The following is a 21,135-nucleotide window of genomic DNA, read 5'->3' on the forward strand; positions in this document are numbered from 1 at the left end:
GGGATTGTCAAAGATTAAAACAACTGCTACAGCTACATTATTACACGTATTTATCCATGCATGTTGGAGACAAATCAATCAATCAAAATGAAAAACCTAACTAATTAACTTCTAAGAAAGCAGCTTTCACAATTTAAATGCCACAACGAGCATAGATTGTCACAAGTAACCCCCCTCAAATATGCAGTTGAATTTTTCTTTAAAAAATCGATATTTTTCCAAAATCATGTCTGAACTCTGTTAACATAGAGTATTTTAATCTATTCATATTACAATATTTTAAAACCGTTCTCTAAAATGCGAAATAAATGCTGAAACTCGTTTTCTAACATTGCTTTTTTATAATGCAAAAGTGTGACGTCACACCATCTGACCCCCCCCCCCTCATCACACACCGTCACAACATTACGGACCCTCCCCCCCTTCGAGTTTGACGTCATTTATGGACGACCCCTTAGCCGATAAATAAAATATATTTTTTAACAATAATCAATAAAAATTATTTTACATTAAAACCTGCGAACTGAGAAAAACAGCCAAAAGTAACGAAAACTAGGTCATGAAAGTACCATATCTGTGTAAACTGCAAAGCCGATTGTAAGCTTTGGGTGTTTCCGAGATGTAGGAAATTAAGTTTATTAAATACATGAGAAATCCAGCTTTCCGATGATGTCAAATACAATATAATGTTTGATATAAAACGTTTCATAGACAGCTTGTAAGATTGGGAAAACGTGATTATTTTTTAATTAATAGGGTCATAAAAATCGTAATTCAAACACATACAATATTTTTTTTCTCTTTAAAGTTTTTATTTTCTTTATACAAAAATGGACAAAATATCCAAAAGTGCAAGAAACCCATCATGACGAAAATCAAGAAATTTTGTGATTTTTTTCCGCGCATAGCCCCTTAAGTCTACAACATGTGTCATAATATTTAGCAGCGTTTGGTATTAGCTCTTGTACATCGGCACCATCCTGAAGTTGACTTAACAATTGAAGGTTTAATCAATACTAAAGATATTTTTTTTAATCTAGGGATAAGCAACTTCTGCCTTTGTTGTGGTCATGGTTGATACTTGCTTCCTCCACCTCTAAAATTATCACACCTCACTTTATCAAACATCACCTCAAAATTACATTAAACAGCTGTTTATTTTGTTGTTTTTTATGTTTTATTTTTCTTACATCTTAATTATACTCGACTTTCTTGACAATGCAAAAAAAAAAGTTAAATCTCATTTTGTAGTTTTTAAAGCAAAAAAACTGTTGTTTTTTTTCTTTTTCTCTACATGATCACCTATCCCTCCTCTTCTATCCCCTTCCCTCTCCAGATATGTTCTCATGTTTAGACGATCCTTCATATATCTGGTACTCTGTTGTAAGCGAAAAATACATATGGTTCAACACATTATGCGCTCTACTTTTAATAGTGAAGCCAAACATTACACATTACCAAGAAAAGGAGGACGATGAACATAAATCTTGGTAATTTGAAGAAATGTTTATATTCTAAAATCAAATGGGAAATAAATATGTATTTTTCTTTGAAGTGAATAATGATAATACACCAAACTACACAAGTTGTGGATAGAACGTTGTTAAAACGATATCTTCGCTTGTCTTTCAAATGAGGAAAAAACAATGCTGTTGCGTTTTGGTTAGCACTAACAGCAATATTGCAAACATAGTACAAACATCTATCAGTTTAACATCGTATTTGAAACAATTTAGTGTAAGTTGTTTTATTTTTTTTTATTCGAACAATAGGTTTGATTTTTTAAAAACTCATTTACCAAAAAGGTCTATTTAATAGGTATTTAACCCCTTGCACAATAACCAAAAAAAAAATAGTGGTAAATACTTTTCAGCATCGGAAAATGAAAAACAATTTTTAAAAATATGTGCGACATTGTATCGAATCCTATGGATACATTTAACGTTAACGAATATAAAAAAACGCATATGAATTAGTATTATCCCGCCCTATTATGCACATTTTATTTGGCGTTCACTTGGCGTGCTATTCTTTTTTTTACGAGATTCTATTCTATTATAAAAAGTTTAAGTAATTAAAAATGGATGAAAAATATTGTCTATATAAGAATATTCGAGAAAGTTTAGGGGAGATCACTCCCGGTTTATTTAAATTCAAATGCGTTTTTTTTAGAAATAGGAAATAACTTAAATTGCTACTTCAGGTCAACATAAATTACTCACAATTTGATAAAAAGGTATATAATTAGATCTTTTACTTACAAGTGAAATGTCATTTATCTATCTGAAATAATACTCAAGTTATAGGCTTTTGAATAATTCAAAGTAGAAAAAAATCCACTTCCGGTTATCGGAAATCGCTCAAAAGTTTATACTGATCTAAGATTTTAATAAAATGCTTATATATGAAATTTCACCAACCTAGCTGAAACGGTCTTTAAGTTATCGTGTTTACAGACACACACAGACATACGGACAGAATTGGATAATCCAGTTTTTCCGACTCCATTACGCATAAAACGTAATAATTATTTTTGCCCGATTAAAATAAGTCCTCTTTATCACGGATGTGATGAAGGACTGAGGAGTAAAACGGTTAGACTGTCACTATTTCATGTGATTTTTGTGCACGATTACAATACTTTCTCTATACTCTGTATACGAGAAAGTAATAAGAACAACATAATTAAACCAAGTATTAAAAAAATAAATATTATAGTCGATTAAAATCTAAAAAAAAAAACATGAAAATACTTATTTATGTAATCATCATGTAATTGCAAGTATGGAAAGCGGTACTGTTATTATTTCTGAATTCCAAGACTGTCGAAATACTTTCCTTGAACAACGTCCCTAGGCATTTCGTGATATCTTTCGTAAATAAGTAACTACACATATATTATGAGGCTACGCCAGGGGTCGGCAACCTTTTGAGACGGACGAGCCAAAAGTTACAATTTACATAGTGTCACCGTTTATAAAGAGCCACATTATTATTTTAATATTATGGTATTTGATTAGGATTTGTGTGATGACGAGTTCAAAGTCAATGGTTGAAACATGCTATAGCTAGTCAGTTAGAGAGACTAATGAAAATATAGGAGCTGAACGGTCAAGTGTGAAGGTCAGCTGACCACTCAAGCGTGGGTCAGTAGTTAGATCAGCGACAGACATAGATAGATAGCGAAGAGAACGGTTTGAGTTTAGTAGATAATTAGAGGTAGATAGTGTGGTAGAGACGGTAGGACATATGTATAACTATGGAAAAGTTAGGTAGAAGTAGTAGACGTACAGTTTAGTTAGGTAGGAAGTTGATTGTGTAAATTTGAATAAAGAACATTATATTTTGGATCGGACTTGTGACTAGTTAGGTAGGAAGTTGATTGTGTAAATTTAAAATAAGAACATTATATCTTAGAACGGACTTGTGTAAGTCAATTCCAAACTATAACCAGTTTGGTATCATCTTAATCACCCCCACCCTCACATTTGGTGGTGTTGCTGATCCCCACCCTCACAACTGGCGGCAACTGGAATTATGTTCACAACAATTGATTTAGTTCTAAAATTGTTATTTCTCCGTGGATAACGAGACTTAAATTTAAGTGAGAGAAAACGCGAAATTCCATGTCCTATTGTGGGTATTTTCAGGATTAGTCTAGGAATTCCGAATAAAAGTTTTATAAGTTATGTTGAAGTTTTCATGAAAAAAATATATTATACCATGATTTTTCCATCTGTGAAATCTATTCGTTAATGAATTGTGTGGTCTGGTCAGCGACGTAACGACCAGTGGCGTCGCTAGGTCGGGTGCGGCACTTAATGGTGTCACCCCCCCCCCCCCAGAGGCGTAGCGACCCTTCCCGGGGACAAACTTACAAATTTTCGATTTGCAACCCCCTCCCTCAAGTTTTCGATTTGCACCCCCCTCTCAAACTTTCGATTTGCACCCCCCCCTCAAGTTTTTCTCTATATATTTTGCTATTTTTTGCCTTGGTGTCACCCCCCTAAATTGTGTCTCCCGGTGCGGTCCGCACCCCCCGCACCCCCTCGCTACGCCCCTGTGTCATTGTCACATCTGTTGTCGTTACAGACCATACGAATGCTTAAAGTAAAAACAAAATATGGCTACCATTTAAGTTAGCATAACTGTTAAAGCTTTCATCATTGTTCGAATTATATGTATTCCATATTGATCAATATGTATTCAATAATGAATGTTTTATGGAACGTTTTAATGGCAACTTACAACTACGTCTAGTGCATTATGTGTTGCTACCGATGTAACAAGGGCAGTGACCTAACCTAGTGTAAAGCGTATATATTTTAGTTATTGCCTCCCTTAAACCAGTCTTTAAAGTTTAAACTGTCGCTACATGGTTCCTAAGATCGTGTCCGTGTCTGTAGTACAGGTCTGTCACAGTCACCCATCGTCTCACGAGTTCGGCCTATCTGGTGATGTGAGTTGTCACGTCCGACTGACGTTGACTTTTATTTCTCCTTCACCACAGTGTTTCTTTCAAAGACACACGAAAAGAAAATAATTAAATGTATTGATTCTAGAGTAAATAATTCTACTGCCACAAAAATAATGACGTTAGCGATACTCAATAATAAAGACACCAACAATACTACCTAATGTATTTATTTAATCTTAAAAGTGGTCTGCATGTAGAGTGTTTCTTTTAGACTTTTAAGGGGTGGGCGGACACTGAGCAAAGCATATTTTATCTACAAATATTTTATCGTTAAACGGGCGGTGGACGTACTTAAGGGCTCCTAAGTAAACATTTTTTTTTCTTAAATACTAAGAACAATTTAATATGTATTTCTTTTTTAATGAAAAGGATCAACACACGAGAAATACAATGGAAATATCGAACGAACATTAAATACATGATATTCTCACTTGTCATTCATATATGTACAAAAGAAAACTGAAGTTTTTAATTTAGTATTTACAGATAAACACATGCCTACAAATTTGTTTATTATTATAACACTGTATATAGAATTTAAATATGTTACGACACAAAAACTGTATGTCTGTTTCGTTTTATTTATTTTTTTCCAAATCATGTAGACCTACCAAACCTGTTATGAGTATTAAATAGGTGATAATGTCCCTTGTAAAAACTCTTAAAAAAGAAATCGGTAAGATTTGTATGTATGTATTGGTAAACTAAAATAACAATATGTGGCCAGCAGTGTTCCTAATCATTTAGACAAATTTAAAATAAAATTAAAATAGAAAATGTGTAACCATGTAAGATACGTAGACGACACTTTTGGAGCTGGTCAGATGTAGCGCAATATAAAGCTTAGTGTGATATCATCAAGGTGTTATTGCACATAGCGTCAATGTGTAGGCCTACTTACATGGTTAGTTAACTCGTATTAATATAAATTGTATTGCGAAGGCAAGCAGTTTTCCTCTGTATAGTTTACAATGTTTTTCACCCTCTGGATTTATATAGACATAGACTCGACTATTTAATTTTGTTATTCAATATTTACTTTAACTCATGTTTTAATGATTTAGACATCAAACAGCCACAACATAATGTTTAGTTAACTTTGTTGTTAGTTCTACTAAATTAGACTATAAAGGTGGTCAACTCGCAAACTCACATATCGCTACCACCCCCACCAGTCTGGTGAGCTATGGTTCACGAATGTTTACAATTATAGAGCCGAGTTGAACTAGTGACGACTATAAGGGTCAGATAATTTAGTAGTACACGATTTGAAACGAAGGGGAGGTAACAATTTCTGCTTGATCTTTTCATTGCCATCTGAAAACGGCTGCTTTCTGTGGGCGGAAGGGGTGGGGAGGTTGTGTCGAATTCACAAATTATGAATTGCTGATCAGCAGAAAATAAAACATCTAGATAGCAGCGTCTGCTACGTCGCGGGTCAGCTCGTGTAAAATAAAGTGTAAACGTTTACACACGCACAACTAATTTGGCTTGCTAGATCGTGCCTAGTTCACAACAAAAAGCCAAACGATGAATCTAAGGTGTAGTAAATATCAGTCTTAAATACCCTGATACATAATCATCAAGTTGTATTTACCAGGTATTGTATTTAAAACCGTTTAATTATGACATGATCAGCGGTCTGTAAACATAAACAAAACGTGTTAAATGTTGTAGTTAATGGAACCTTACTGATCAGCTAATACATGGGCTATTTTAATTATTGTCAGTAAATAACATTACAATAGAACCCTCATACTAGGGCAAATCAAACACAGTTCAAACCTTTTTTTGCAAGACTTCAGACAATTGACGCACTACATACATAATTTCGTTTTTAAATAGCCATGTAAAATACAGGGAGAGAATAACGAAACAAAGACTACAAGAAGTGAGGTGGCAGACCACAATCCTAGGTACCATCAGAGAAATGTTTTCATAGTTGCAATGACAATAATAACACTTCGTAATAACTACATACTTTAAAAAAAAATATGTATGGTGGTTGTTTTTAAATCTAAACGATCTAATATGTTTTTTTTTTTGTTTGTTTGTTTGATGTAGTTGGTGGAAATTGTTATGTTGGTTGATATACATATAATTTAGGGTATAATGGGTCTATTCAATTTTGCTACCCTAGCGAAACTAGTATAATTGTAGGTTTTTTTTAGTTTTTTGTTTACTTTTTTACCCTTTAGTTTTGTACAGGTGTCTTTGTCTTTTTTTGTCGGACTCTCTGTATATGTTATACCACATAGATACAATCTGTATATTATTGTGATTGTTAATTTTTTATATTTTAAATCACCCGTAACAGCCACAGTTTGTGACATTTTCTGATGGAAATAGTAGACTGTGAGAAAAAAAAAATATTATGAAACAGAACCTACATGTTCTTTTCTCAATGTATGACAGCCATTTACTTTTCTTATGTAAGCACTTGCTTTTCTCATAATTTTAGTTGATCTTACATTTTATTATAGTTTTGATTTTACCAATGAACATGTTTATTTACTAAGAGTAATTACCTCCCTCTGTTCAATGCAATATTTAATGTTTTCAAGGGAAACAATGCAAATCTGCCACAAATAGCAAGCCGGGTAAAATATACAACACGAGCCGGCCCGCGGCATAACATACGCCGCTATTTAGTTGTTTCTAATTTTCAATAATTCATAATTTGTGAATCCGACAGTACCAACGCTGACACTGAAAATATTTCTTTAAAACACTATAAGTAGCTCGTTAAGGACCATAACCCCCCCCCCCTTCCCCCCCCTTCCCCCCCCCCCCCTACGTTTAAAATCGTTGGCTCTGCTTGTAAACATTTAGAGTGAACACAGCTCACTAAAACCATGTAGGGGTGGGGAGGTACGGAGAGCGTTTGCAGCTTGTTTTCTAACGGCTCGAAGAGGAGAATTATATATATAGATTGTGTAATTAAACACCTTTTAATTTAAAATCAGAGTCTAACATTTTATAGAGTATAATAATAATTTACAAAAACCTTCACAATGTTTAGTTTTACTTCGATTAATTATTGAAACTTTATTGTAATTTCAAAATTTGAAAGCCTTATATTTGTATTAACATTTTTTAAAGAGATGCAATACAATCTATTAACAAATGCTATGTTGTGTCATGCGTTGTGAATGGAAATTTATTTTTCTAATACTTTTAAGCAACATTTAAAATGCACAACCTGAATGGTAGAAAGAGATACGCACCTCAACCCCCCCCCCAACACACACACACACACTTCCCCCCCCCCCCCCACACTCAACCGGACTGGCGGACATTTCAAGGTAGCGTGCCCTCATTGCTAAGGGTCAATTTTATGTCATAGAAAGTTTTGGAATGATAGATCAGTACGTGATTACAGAGACACTTCTCCCACAGCCGTTTCTATTTCTGTCCATGGGTGGCTACAGTGTGAACTTTTGACTCCGCAGCACACTAAACTAAGCAGTGAAGAGAAACCTAGTTTGCACACCTTATTTTAATCTAGTTCTTATGCCATTTTATTTTTTCCCTTTGATTTTTATATATGCAATTGATGTTCATTGTTCATGTCTTTGATGCTATGTAAAATCTATCAAATATATTATTATTACTGATTTAAATGTTTAAAACAATTGAATTAATAAAAAATAAAATAAAAATCTACCCCCTCCTCTCTCGCCCTCTATCCACTTTACCCCCAGACATGATAACCCCACAATCCCTTTAACTGTTCCAACGACCCCACCACCCACCGCAACATCAATATCCAGAACTTATTTAAAGTTCTAAATCTTGTCTCTTTCCCCTCATCTTTCACACTGCAACCTTTTGAAAACTCAATGCGACCACTACAACACCCTTTCAACTAGTCAACTTAAGTTGTTTCCCTACATAGAAAATGCTTCACTGTCCCATTGACCCTCTCTGAAAAATTTCCTTTCCTCTCCCCACCCAGACTTCTGACACTTTCATTTGACCTTCACCCCTTTTACTGTCATCCTTTGCAATTTTTTTTTTATAATCAAATACAACACATCATGTAAATATTCATTATGTACATTTGCAAAACATTTCGTTTTCATTTGGCGTTCAAAATTATGTTAAAAAATTGGATGTTGATGTACTTGTTTTAATTGCAAATAAAAGTATTAAAAAAAAAATAAATAAAAAAATTAAGCAACATTTGACTTCTTCTCTTGCTCGATTTTTTAACATCGGAAATGTATGTAACAAGTACTGTTATAACATAAATTTTATCTACAGAAAAAGACACAAAAACATGACGTAAAACACGGAACATACGTTTAAAAAAACGTTATTGTTGAGGTATGAAATGATTAAATAAATAACGCCTCTAGGTACGTAAATCTCTTTAGAAGTCATCCATATATGACGTCCAAACATATTTTAAAATTATTTTGGACAACCTCCCTACAAAAGTCCACTTAATTCGCAAAAGTCTATTTTTTCAGATAACCAAAATATAATCTCGTATCAAAACATGTTAAGTTTTTTTCATTATCATCAATAGAACTAGACTTGACCAAAACATGAACAACCAAACGTCCTTGAGATATTAAAAAAAACAGACTGAATCAAGATATTATTTTCAACTAGTGGCTTCTGAAAACAAGGTTTCAAATAAAAGTCATTGACTGTGTTTATGAAAAATGGGCAATATATGTTGATTGAAAGGAAGATCACAATATTTTTAGGCAATTAAATCATTTTTATTTTGAGTGCTTGGTAACTCTAATTATCGATCATAGTAAACTGTACATGCCACAGTAGGGATTATTTTTCAAACTCACAGACACCATGTACTTCTAAACTGTGAAGACTACATGGTCCACTGAACCTGATCTCCATGTTTCATACATTGATAATGTGATGTCAAGATAAAGATTTGAAGTCAAAAGGCCATTTATATATTAATTAATTGTTTGATTTTAAGTATATGATTTGGTGGCTTTTTTCTCAACCTATTGGAGTCTAAAGATAGCTAGACTTACCAGGTATGTGTTGTTGTAATTGTAACAACTTGACCTACTTGACATACAACACCCATATACTTATTTTATATATATATTGCTATTTAGCAATGATTACATTGACTTTGGATCATTAAAAACTATTAATTAATTATGTTAATAAGCAACTAAACAAAGTAAATCATTTTGTTGTACCGTGTCATCTATCTACTGAAACAAAATGCGAGGATTATAGAATTTTTCCAAGTGAAGTAACTGTGTTTTTAATCTTACTAATTTTAAACAAAACACACTCTTGAGTTCACACTTTGATCAAACGAATGAAAGTTTATTGTCGATGTATAGTGAAATTGATGGATCCCTTACAGCTATGTTGCGCTCGATATGTTAGGGTGTATATATTTCAATTATACATATCGCTATTATGTCCTCATATATTACGGTGTATAATATATTTATCTACGTACGGCTGTGTTAGGGTGCCATTATATGTATGAATATAGACGACTAGGTTATGGTGACATATGTGTATATGTGTACGGCCTGCATAACATTTAAATTTGTGTGTTGAGGTGTAACATGTTAGCATGTGTATGGCCGTTTTACGGTGTAATATGTTTACATTGTGTACAACCTACTTAACAATGTTTTTGAAAGTTAAATATAAGACTTTACATTAAGACATGCTCCCCATGACAGACAGTAAATTGAAGACTTTACATTGAGACATCTTTACCCTGAAACAGACGGTTGGTTAGAAGACTTTACATTGAGACATCTTTACCCTGAAAGAGACGGTTGGTTAGAAGACTTTACATTTTGAAATAGTCATTCTGTTGCCGTTTCCAATTTATGGAATCATCACTGAAGTTGACTTTAACATTGGCGATTAAACCAAAACTAAATATATTTCTAAAAATTTGAGGATACGCAATTTCTGCCTTGGTTGAGGTAATGGTTAAGGAGCTTTCTCCTCCCCTAAATTTATATCACACCTCATTTTACCAAACGCCTCGCTCAAAATTACAGTAAAAAGGCGTTAATGTAATTAATTTATTTTTTTTATATTTTCCCGACTTAATTAAACTTTAATTAAGCTCGATTTTCTTGACAACGCAAATACAATTAAAACTCATTTTCTAGTTTTTATTGCAATAACGTTTGATTTATTTTTCTCTCTATCATCATCAATCCCTCCTCTTCTATCCCCTCCTCTCTCTAGATATGTCGTCATGTATGGACGATTCATTATATAGCTGGTACTCTTTTGTAAGCGAAAATTGATATGCATACAGCTAAATACATTACGTGTTCTACTTTTAATAGTGAAGCATAACAATACACAACATCAAAAAAGAAATAGCAATGTACATTATTATGGGTATTTTGTACAGAGTTTTCTGTTCTCAACATGTATTTTCTTTAAAAAGAATTGGGATATAACGCCCAACAATGATTCTGTACTAGTAATATAGATGTAACGATATCTTCGCCTGTCTTTTAAATGAGTAAGAATTAATGCTATTGTGTTTCTAGTTTGCATTTTTAATAGTATTTTAAACATTAAACAAATCACATCTATTTTTTTTTTGTATTTTATTTTAAACACTTTATTGTAAAATAGACGTCTAATTTTAAGAAAAATTAGAAAGTCACTTTAATTTTTTTTTTGCTTAGAATTTTTTTACCAAAGGGTCTATTTAATAGTTACTTATTTCCCTTGCACAATAACCAAACAAGAAAAAAAATATTGGTAAATATCAGCATCGGACAAATAAAACAAACACATAAAAACATATGGGCAACATTGTATCGAATCATATGAATACATTTAACATAAACTAATATATAAACGATGTAACAATGTAAGATACGTATGCGTTACTAAAAGAGATGGTCAAATGTAGCTCAATTTAAAGTTGTGCGTGTGTTAAATATTATGTTGATACACTCATGAATTAAGTTGTTGAAACTGTCATTTAAATTAGTGGTCGGAGTAGTCGAGTTACTTATTGCACCGATTCTCTTCTCGACATTTTGACTAAGATCAAAGTGTACTATCTGATATGGGTTATGTACGGAGTCAGGTAACCCATCTGACCTGAGTGGACGAATTGCCCCGTTCATTTTTTGGAAAAAAAAGGTATCATAATTAAATCATCAATTATTTTGAACGTCAGATAATATTAGTAAAATAGATCATAACTAATTTCGTATACAACAACTTATTATAAAATATATCCAATTAACAACACATTGCTACAAATGTAACGACAACATCAAACACAAATTAAACGATACTATTTACACGTATTTTTATTTAGTTTAAAATTAAGTTTTTCTGGTTGTTTGTTTACTTTTTTCCCATTTTGTACAGGTGTCTTTGTCTTTTTTGTCGGAATCTCTTTATAGGTTATACCATACAGGTAGGCCTATAATCTGTCTATTTTTGTGATTTTTGTGTCTTATGTTTTTGTTTTGCGTGTCTATCTACCTCGTCTCATGTTTTTCGATTACTCGACATTAATTTTACCTCCACAACATCATCCAAATTCCGTGAAGGTTTCAATTTACGTCTTCATTTCAGTGCAAAATGTTTAGTTATAAGCTGAATAGTTTTTAAAACATTTTTGTAATTGCAAAAATTGAAAGCCTTATATTTGAATTTAACATTTTTAAAGACAGGCAATACAATCTATTTAATGAATGTTTTCCTTAACATGAAAGTGTAAGTTAATTTTTTTAATACTTTTAGGCAACATTTGACTTGTTCTGGTGCTCGATTTTTTAACTTTGGAAATGTATGTAACAAGTACTGTTATCAAATAGCTTTTATCCGTAGCAATTGGCTCAAAAACATGAACTAAAACAAAGAACGTACGTTTTAAAATAACGTGACAAAATTGTAGTTGATGCTAACTAAAATATATATTGCTTATGTTCACTATCCCACCCCCCCCCCTCCTCTTAGTTTTTGAAAAGTATATGTCAGGGGTCGGCAACCTTATTAGACGGAAGTGCCAAAAGATACAATCTGCAAAATTTTCAAATTTTTAAAGAGCCATTAACATGCATATGAACCTCGGGGACACATCACAGTTGTGGGGCTGGGCCTAATGTCCAGAGTTTCTTTCATGTATCTTCTATGAGCGCCCCCACCCTCAGGAGAAAGTCTACCACTTATATAGAAAATATATAATTTTAACAGTGTCCCACCTCCCCCAGAAATTTTAGTACGCCCCTTCCGAAAATTACAAGTGCCGCCCCCCCCCCCCCCTTGGAGAAAAAAGTCGGGAAGAAATACTGCTAATGCCCAGCGGCATTCAGCTGTCCATATACGCTCTACTCCACCTATCGTTATTGTTTTTTATTTTGTTTAAAGTTGTTTCTGGTTAACAGTATACTATTTTTTAAGTTTTGACAAAAAAATTTATGGAACTGGGGAGCCGCATATTGACAGCAAAAGAGCCGCATGCACCTTAATAAATTTCATTTTCTCGCATTTGTCAGGTCCTTACAACCAATCAGTTATTTCAAATAGTTCCACTTTTGATATTTGTACATATCAAACTTAGTTTCACCACGTATTTGCCAAGATCATTACCGTAATACTTGTATGTAAATGTTGTTAATGTAAACCTCTGAATGCACTCACACACGTGTTGGCATTTGTTTACTGAAAATAAAAATAAAATATAAATAAATAAATAAACTTTTACATCAGACAAAACGGCGCTTCTTTTAGCCTCATTAAAAAATAATATCATTTTACAACAGAGCTATGAAAACTTAACCCATATTATCCCAAGGTCTCAAATTTTTATAATTTTTTGATATGATTTAGCTTTTGGGCACTGAATAAAGGAATGACTATGGATTTTTTTTTAAATCAATACTTTTTGAAAAATCGAATTTTTTAAAAAACGTCCCATAAATGGGACTCTAGCAACGAACGGCTCCATGTACATTTATTGAAGAAAAAAATCATTTATCACGAAATATGGCTAATCTCGCAAAAATTAAGCTGTATACTGATTTTGTATTGTTGGGTCAATGATTTCATTGTTTAGGGCAGCTAAAAATACTGATAATGTTCAATTGGGTTAGCCATACCATGGTCTAAAATGTAGAAATTATGTTCAAAAGTCTAGTTTTCTTTCAATCTAGCATCCATCAAAGTGAACAACACTTGGAAATAAGTAAAGCTGTGACTAGTACATCTAATTATACACACATGATCACAATTATTGTTATTATTCATCGTAAATGTAATATAATTAAATATTAAAAATTGATTTTTTGGGGGTGCGTACTTGAAATTTGCAATGGGGGGGGGGGGGGGGGGGCTTAAATTTCCGGGGGAGGGTGGACACTGATAAAAGTATGTTTTCTATATAAATTCCATTTTGTTCTGTGGGCAGAGCCCCCCCCCCCCTCCTGCCTGGAAGAAACTCTGCCCTCAGTGAATTTGCAAATGACGATCCGGTCCAGTCCCAGATGTCATCCAGCCAACTTCTCTTTTGTTACCCTCCCTATCCCCCCCCCTCATAGGTGTACATCAGACATCTTATTTCTAGGGCCCGGATCCGACTCTGGGGGCCTGTATTGAGTGTTCATGGCTCTCATTCATGTATGCACCTCACTATTCGAACAGCTCCCAATCTAGCACCAGCAATCCCTTTGCAAAGCCTAGTAAAAGTTAACAAAGTAAAACTGGTATTTGGAACCTTTGGAGGGGAATATTATTGGGGCATGACAACAGTATACAGCTAATTCACATTTCTGTTATATGTAGCTTGAGCTCTCTTATATGAAGAGTGTTAACCAACCCCCATGACTGAATCGTTTCACATAAATCTTGACCTTTGTTATTAGTCTGGTTTGTTATAATTTTAATATCACGCACTAGTAAATTTACAGCAATACTAAATTAGTTTATATTCAAAGGTATTAAATACATCAGTTAGTGTAATTCTGAAAACTTAAAAAAAATGTAAGTTTTTCAATATTTTCAATTTTTTCATACAATAATATATAAGTAAATATAGGTCAAGGTCATAATTAAATATCTATAAATACTAATTGACACCCCAAAGTCAAAAGTTAACAAAGTCAACAATTGTTTCACCATAAATAACCATTTAACATAAACATTTGCATCTGTGTTTCTCGCTAGTGTCCAATAAATGTTACTTTTTGTGTAACAATCTACATAAATATAGGTCAAGGTCATAATTAAATATATATAAATACTACTTAACACCCCAAAGTCAACAGTTAACAAAGTCAACAATTGTTTCACTATAAATAACCATTTAACATAAACATTTGCATCTGTGTTTCTCGCTAGGGTCCAATAAATGTGACGTTTGTGTATCAATCTACATGGGGCCTTTCGTTGCTAGCGTCCCACTTATGGGACGCTTATTGTACACTTGATATAACAAAGTAGTTACAAAAATGTGTTACTCTTAATTTTTATCAGATAGTAATATGGTACTGCTACAAGTTTCAAATGTATTTTGCACTTAAAATGTTAATATTTTAGAAGATATGCATTTTCCTGTGCGCATGTTTTCTTTTTTCCGCCATTTTGACAAGTCCTGCAAAGCCGGCGCTATAACATTTTCTAAATTATTTTTTTGCTCAAAACACACACAAATTCAATAGTCTAACCATTTTCAAATGCAAAGAAACATAATTTGTGTTTTTACTAGTTTTTAATGAATTTTAGCAATTTTTTTACAAGCGTCCCATAAGTGGGACGCTAGCAGAATATGGGTTAAATGATCTCATATAACGTTAATTGGAAAACTCTAGTATGACCCTAAAAATAAATACATTAAAAAAATACTAAGACACGCATAATCAATTAATATACCAATTAATAGTTGCAAACTGTAATAAACAGAAGAAAGTATTGATACGTTATTTTATTTTAATTGTAAATCATAGTAATAGTAGATTATACGTATTCTTTTTTCTTAATAAACGGATTTTAGGAATGATTACACTAACTTTGGAGCATTTAAACAAAAATAATAATGTTTTGTTCTTTTAGATTAAAAATAACCCCAATAATTATGGTAAGCAACTAAACAAAGTCAAGCATTTTGTGTTATCTATTTACTAAAACAAAATGCTTGGGGTATTGATTTGTTCCCATTGAAGTAACTGTGTTTTTAATCTTACTAATTTTAAACAAAACACACTCCTGAGTTCACACTTTCATTTTAAACAAATGTAAGTTTATTGTCGATGTATAGTAACAATGATGGATCACATACAGCTATTGGCTACCCGCTGTGTAATATGTTTACAAATGTACATCTGTTAGGGTATACTATGTATACATATGTACAACTATGTTAGGATGGAATATGTGTATATGTGTACGGCCTGCATAACATTTACATGTGTGTATTACAGTATAGCATGTTTAAATATGTACAACCTACCAAACAATGAAATTTGAATAGAAGACTTTATATTTAGACATGTTAACACTGACGGAGACAGTTCAATAGAAGACTTTACATTGAGATATGTTCACACTGATAGAGACTGTTGAATAGAAGACTTGATATTGAGGCATTTTCACCCTGGCAGAGACAGTAACTAGAAGTCGTTACATTATGACATAGTCAGTCTGTTGGTGTTTCCAATTAATGGAATCATTACTGAGGTTGACTTTAACATAAGCGATTAAACAAATAGTAAACACATTTTAAAAATATGGGATGCAGATAGGCAACTTCTGCCTTTTTGTTGTGGTCATGGATGATACTTGCTTCCTCCTCCATTAAAATGATATCACACCTCATTTTACCAAACCCTTCCCGCAAAATAACATTACACAGCCGTTTAATTTGTTTGTTTTAAAAATTTTTACTTGGTAGCGTAGGTCAACTAGACATTGGTCAAGTAAATGTCGACTCGTCTGATAGAAGTTATGTTGATTTACCTGGGACCAAAAACGGAATTTCTGAAACAAAAAGGCTTATTCCAGAAGCTGGAGTTGAAATTGTTAATGGAAACGATCGTGGCCATGGTTGATGATTTATTCAACTATTTTCAGCAGATACAAGCATCAAGGACTCGCAAGATTCTCATCCAAGTTTCAATGTCATCATTTTTATTGTTTACTTTTTTTAGTATAGTTATCAAGTCATGTATGATTTATCATCCAGACCATCTTAAATTATTTTTAAATTCTCGGAAGATTTGAGTCTTGCTCACTCGTGCAGAATGTCAGATGTTTTATATAATTGGACTTAACTCTGGAGAAATCTAATGTTTAGACTATTAGCAAACTTGATATGTTCACTGAGTGAAGCCAGATTTTAAAGTATTGGTCTTATTGGTTTTAAAATCGTGTTCATTGTGCATTTTATGCTTACAAATTTCCAGCTTTGAATAAACACAACACATTATAAAAAAAAAATACAATGAGTGACCCATTATTACTATTTTAAAATGTTAAAAAAAAACAAAGAATTAAATAGAGAAAATGTGTCTACCTTATGGTAAGTGATACAATGAGGAAAAATAAGTGTTAAACACCGAATGTATTTTTAAAACAATTATAATAATTTAACTTGACCATTGTTATTAACAAAAAAAAAGTTTCTGCATACGTTCTACCGTATTGTTATTGTTATTGTGATTGTTGTATCGTATGTTTTTGCTTAGCCTTTCTATCTACCTAGTCCCATTATTTTCGATTTCTCTGCATTAATTTTACCTCCACAACATCTTTCAAATCCCATTAAGGTTTTAGTTTGTCTTCATTTCATTGTATGTCGGTGGTAGGGAATTCATGTCTTGCGTATGTGATCGCTTTCTTGGCCCTCGTGATTAGCATGGGAATCCTTTTATACACACATCCTGTCTAATACTTTCTAGCATAGGATCCATACTAAGGTTATTTAGTAGCAGGGATAGCGGACAGCCTTGACTAACTGAATTTTTATCCGTATGGCTTTGTTGGGTGTATTTTTTATAAGAAGGCCGTTGTGTGCATCTGCGTTGATGGTTTTAATCCATGTTTTTAGGTAAGGTTGTATGCACACATTTTTTTTTCCTTAGCAGTGTATCATCAACTGTATTGTATGTTTTCTATTGATCTATACTATCGGTTGCCAGCTATATGTTTATATTATATTGTCTCTCAAAAGATGGGTGCGATTCTGGATGTTCCTCCCTAGGATGCTGTAGTATTGGTCTCGGTGAATTATATCCTTGATGTACTTTCCTAGCTAGTGTTTTCGTTAATACTTTATAGCTGTAGGGATATGGGTCTATACTTTTTTAAAATGATTTGAACATTGGCGTGTATAATGGTTTGTGTCCGTATAAAGTCACTAAGTCAATCCAGCTCTGATATTAGAGCATTTTTAAATAACCTCATTGTATTAAAAAAAATGGCAAACATTGGGTATAATTATTTTTTTAATAGATCATGCTTGTTTTATCAAAATCAGTGTTAGTTGAAAGACAATTAGCGTAATATGATGTTAGGAAAACATGACTCAGATAAGACAGTGCATATACATAGATGGAACAAAAATACGAGGAAATAAAAAGGTATTTTATGTAGTATAAATGGCAAGGTGACGGTGTAGTCAGATGATAGAGTATACGCCAAGAGTTAGAATCACAGCTACATATTTCGACGCCCAGGGCGAACTATCGATGTTGTACTCCCGTCCATTGTGTATATTTAAATCATCCGTAACAGCCACATTTTGTGATTTTTTTTTTGAAAAACAGTGAGGAAAAAAAAGGATGAAACAGTTCTAACCCCACGACTGTTGCATGTTCTGTTCTTAATGCTGACAGCCATTTACTTTTCTTATGTGAACACTTGCCTTTCTCATAATGTAAGTTGATCTTACATTTTATTATAGTTTTGATTTTACCAATAAACATGTTTATTTACCTATAGTAATTACCTCCCTCTGTTAAATGCAATATTTAATGTCTTCAAGGGAGACAATGCAAATCTGCCACAAATAAAAAGCCGAGTAAAATATACGAAATTGTGTAATTAAGCACCTTTCAATTTAAAAACAGAGTGTAATATTTTATAGACCATAATAGTTTTATACAAAGAACTTCAAAATGTTTAGTTTTAATTCGTGTAATTATTAAAACAGTATTGTAATTGCAAAAATTGAAAGCCTTATATTTGTATTTAACATTTTTAAAGACTTGCAATAAAATCTAATAAAAATGTTCTGCAATCGTTTTATTGTGAGTTACAATTTTTTTTTCTCTAATACATTTATATCAGTATAACAAAGGCCTAGGGAACAGAGCCATAAAATGTCAGAACCAGATAACCCTTCTAGTGATGCAGTTGAAGAAGTGGAAGAGGAAGATCATGCCGAAGAAATAGGGGAAGGAGGTGATAGTCAGGCAATAGCAAATCAGTTGATGAAAAACCCCGGTGTCTTAGCAGCACTTCAAGATAAGCTGTGTTCTATTGTTGGTTCTCCGTCTGGTTATATTCAGAGTTTACCCAAGGAGGTCAAACGACGTATCAAGGCTCTTAAAAAGCTACAGAATGAGGTTATTAATGTTGAAGCTGAATTTTATAAAGAGGTCAATGCCTTGGAATTGAAATATGCACCGAAGTACTCACAGTTGTTTGAAAAGAGAAAAGAAATCTTAACTGCTAGTAGAGAGCCCACTGATGAGGAATGTGATTGGCCCAGTGAGGAAGAAGAAGATGATGAAAAGGATGAGGAAGGAAAAATAACTCCCGCTTCTCAACAGGGAGAACTAAAAGATAAGCTTTGTATTGAGGGTGCCAAAGAAGCCGGAGGGGATAGTGAGGAGAAAAAACAAGAGGATGTTAAAGGTATTCCCAGTTTTTCGTTAACAATATTCAAGAATGTAGATATGCTTTCTGAAATGGTACAGGAACATGATGAACCAATTTTGACACATTTACAAGATATCAAAGTTATTATACATGATAAAGACCATGTAGGTTTCACATTAGAATTTCATTTTGAGCCCAATGAATACTTTACAGACCCAGTACTAATTAAACTTTATGAAATGCGCTATGAACCAGGCCCTCAATATCTATTTTCTTATGAGGGTCCAGAAATCATTAAGTGCACTGGGTGCAATATTAACTGGATCAAAGGGAAGAATGTCACTGTGAAACAGATAAAAAAGAAACAAAAACATAAAGGAAGAGGTTTAACAAGAACTGTTACAAAACAAGTTCAAGCAGATTCTTTCTTTAATTTCTTTAACCCACCTGCAGTTCCTGAAGGTTCAGAGTCAGAGATGGATGAAGAAGTAGAGGCCTTATTGGGTGCTGATTTTGAGATTGGCCATTTTATAAGAGAGAGGATAGTGCCTAGGGCAGTTCTTTTTTTCACTGGAGAGGCCATAGACAATGATGATTATGAGGATGATGAAAATGAGGAGGGTGAAGATCAAGAATATGATGAAGAAGCAGATGCAGATTTCAACCCTGATACCCATGGCAAACCTAATGAATGCAAACAGCAATAGAACTGTGAATGAATGGGCTACTAGTTTTAAAGAAAATTGTGATACTCAACCAAGACGAAACACAAACTTCACAATTACTTCAGACATAAAAGATGTCCAATGACTTGCTCCACTTTGTGTTTACTTCCAGATAAAATCTTTAAATTTACATAAAAACAATAGTTTGTTATTTTTATCATGTTGTCTGGTTTTTAAATTTGGTGCTGCTTTTTCATTGCATTGTTGCAAGCAAATACATTCTAAATATCTGTAGAACCTGTTATTAAAGTATATTTTCTGAAAAAAAAAATACATTTTACCCAACATTTGACTTGTTCTCCTGCTTAATTATTTTGGTTCATGAATGTATGTTACAAGTACTGTTATAAAATAACTTTTATCCGTAGAAAATGACACAAAAACATGGCGTAAAACACGGAACATACGTTTTAAAATAACGTACATTGTTGAGGTATGAATTGATTAAATAAATAACGCCTTCGGGTACGTAAATCTCTTTAGAGGTTATCCATATATGACGTCCAAACATTTTTTTTTAATTATTTCCCCCCCCCCTCCAAGTCTATTTTTTTCAGACCCTCCCCCCCTTTCCCCCGTGTGGACGTCATAAATGGATGACCCCTTACATTCCCAGTTGTATTACATTTTCTAACTAATTTCAAAGTGCACATATTAAAGTCCTGGTACATTAACAACATCCTCTCGGTAAGCTCGCTTTCATGATTTTATAAAATAGAAGTTGAAATGTTAAAAATACTTGGAAACCCAGCCATGTTGCTTGCATCAAAAACTACGAGACTACAGTAGCGTAGCGAGGGGGGGGGGGTGGGACATATGTCCCCGGGCGCCGACCTTAGGGGGCGCCAAAATGGGTTGGAAAAATAAATTGAAAGGTTGAGGGTGGTGTAAATCGAAAGTTTGAGGGGGGAGGAGGTGCAAATGGAAATCTCGAGGGGGGGGGGGGGGGTGTGCAAATCGAAATCTAGAGGAAGGGGGCAAATCGAAAAGTTTGTCCCCGGGCGCCGGGAAGGGTCGCTACGCCTCTGCGAGACTAGCACGTGAAAGGTGGGGGTCGTAAAATACTTTGTTGATCACTTCCCCCCTCTGTTGGCTCTGATCTGTATATGA

The 21,135-nt window shown here is 33.4% G+C and overlaps 1 protein-coding gene across 1 annotated transcript; it reads left to right on the forward strand.

Annotated features, from left to right (window-relative positions):
- The first annotated feature begins 18,792 nt into the window (after positions 1-18,792).
- LOC131941406 (nucleosome assembly protein 1-like 1) lies at positions 18,793-20,261 on the forward strand. Its single transcript, XM_059300657.1, has one exon. The coding sequence runs from the start codon at positions 18,799-18,801 to the stop codon at positions 20,005-20,007; it is 1,209 nt and encodes a 402-aa protein (XP_059156640.1). The 5' UTR covers positions 18,793-18,798; the 3' UTR covers positions 20,008-20,261.
- Positions 20,262-21,135: the final 874 nt, after the last annotated feature.

This window comes from Physella acuta, unplaced genomic scaffold (genome assembly GCF_028476545.2).
Source record: "Physella acuta isolate Inbredline_101_S28 unplaced genomic scaffold, ASM2847654v3 ptg000361l, whole genome shotgun sequence".
NCBI lineage: Eukaryota > Metazoa > Mollusca > Gastropoda > Physidae > Physella > Physella acuta.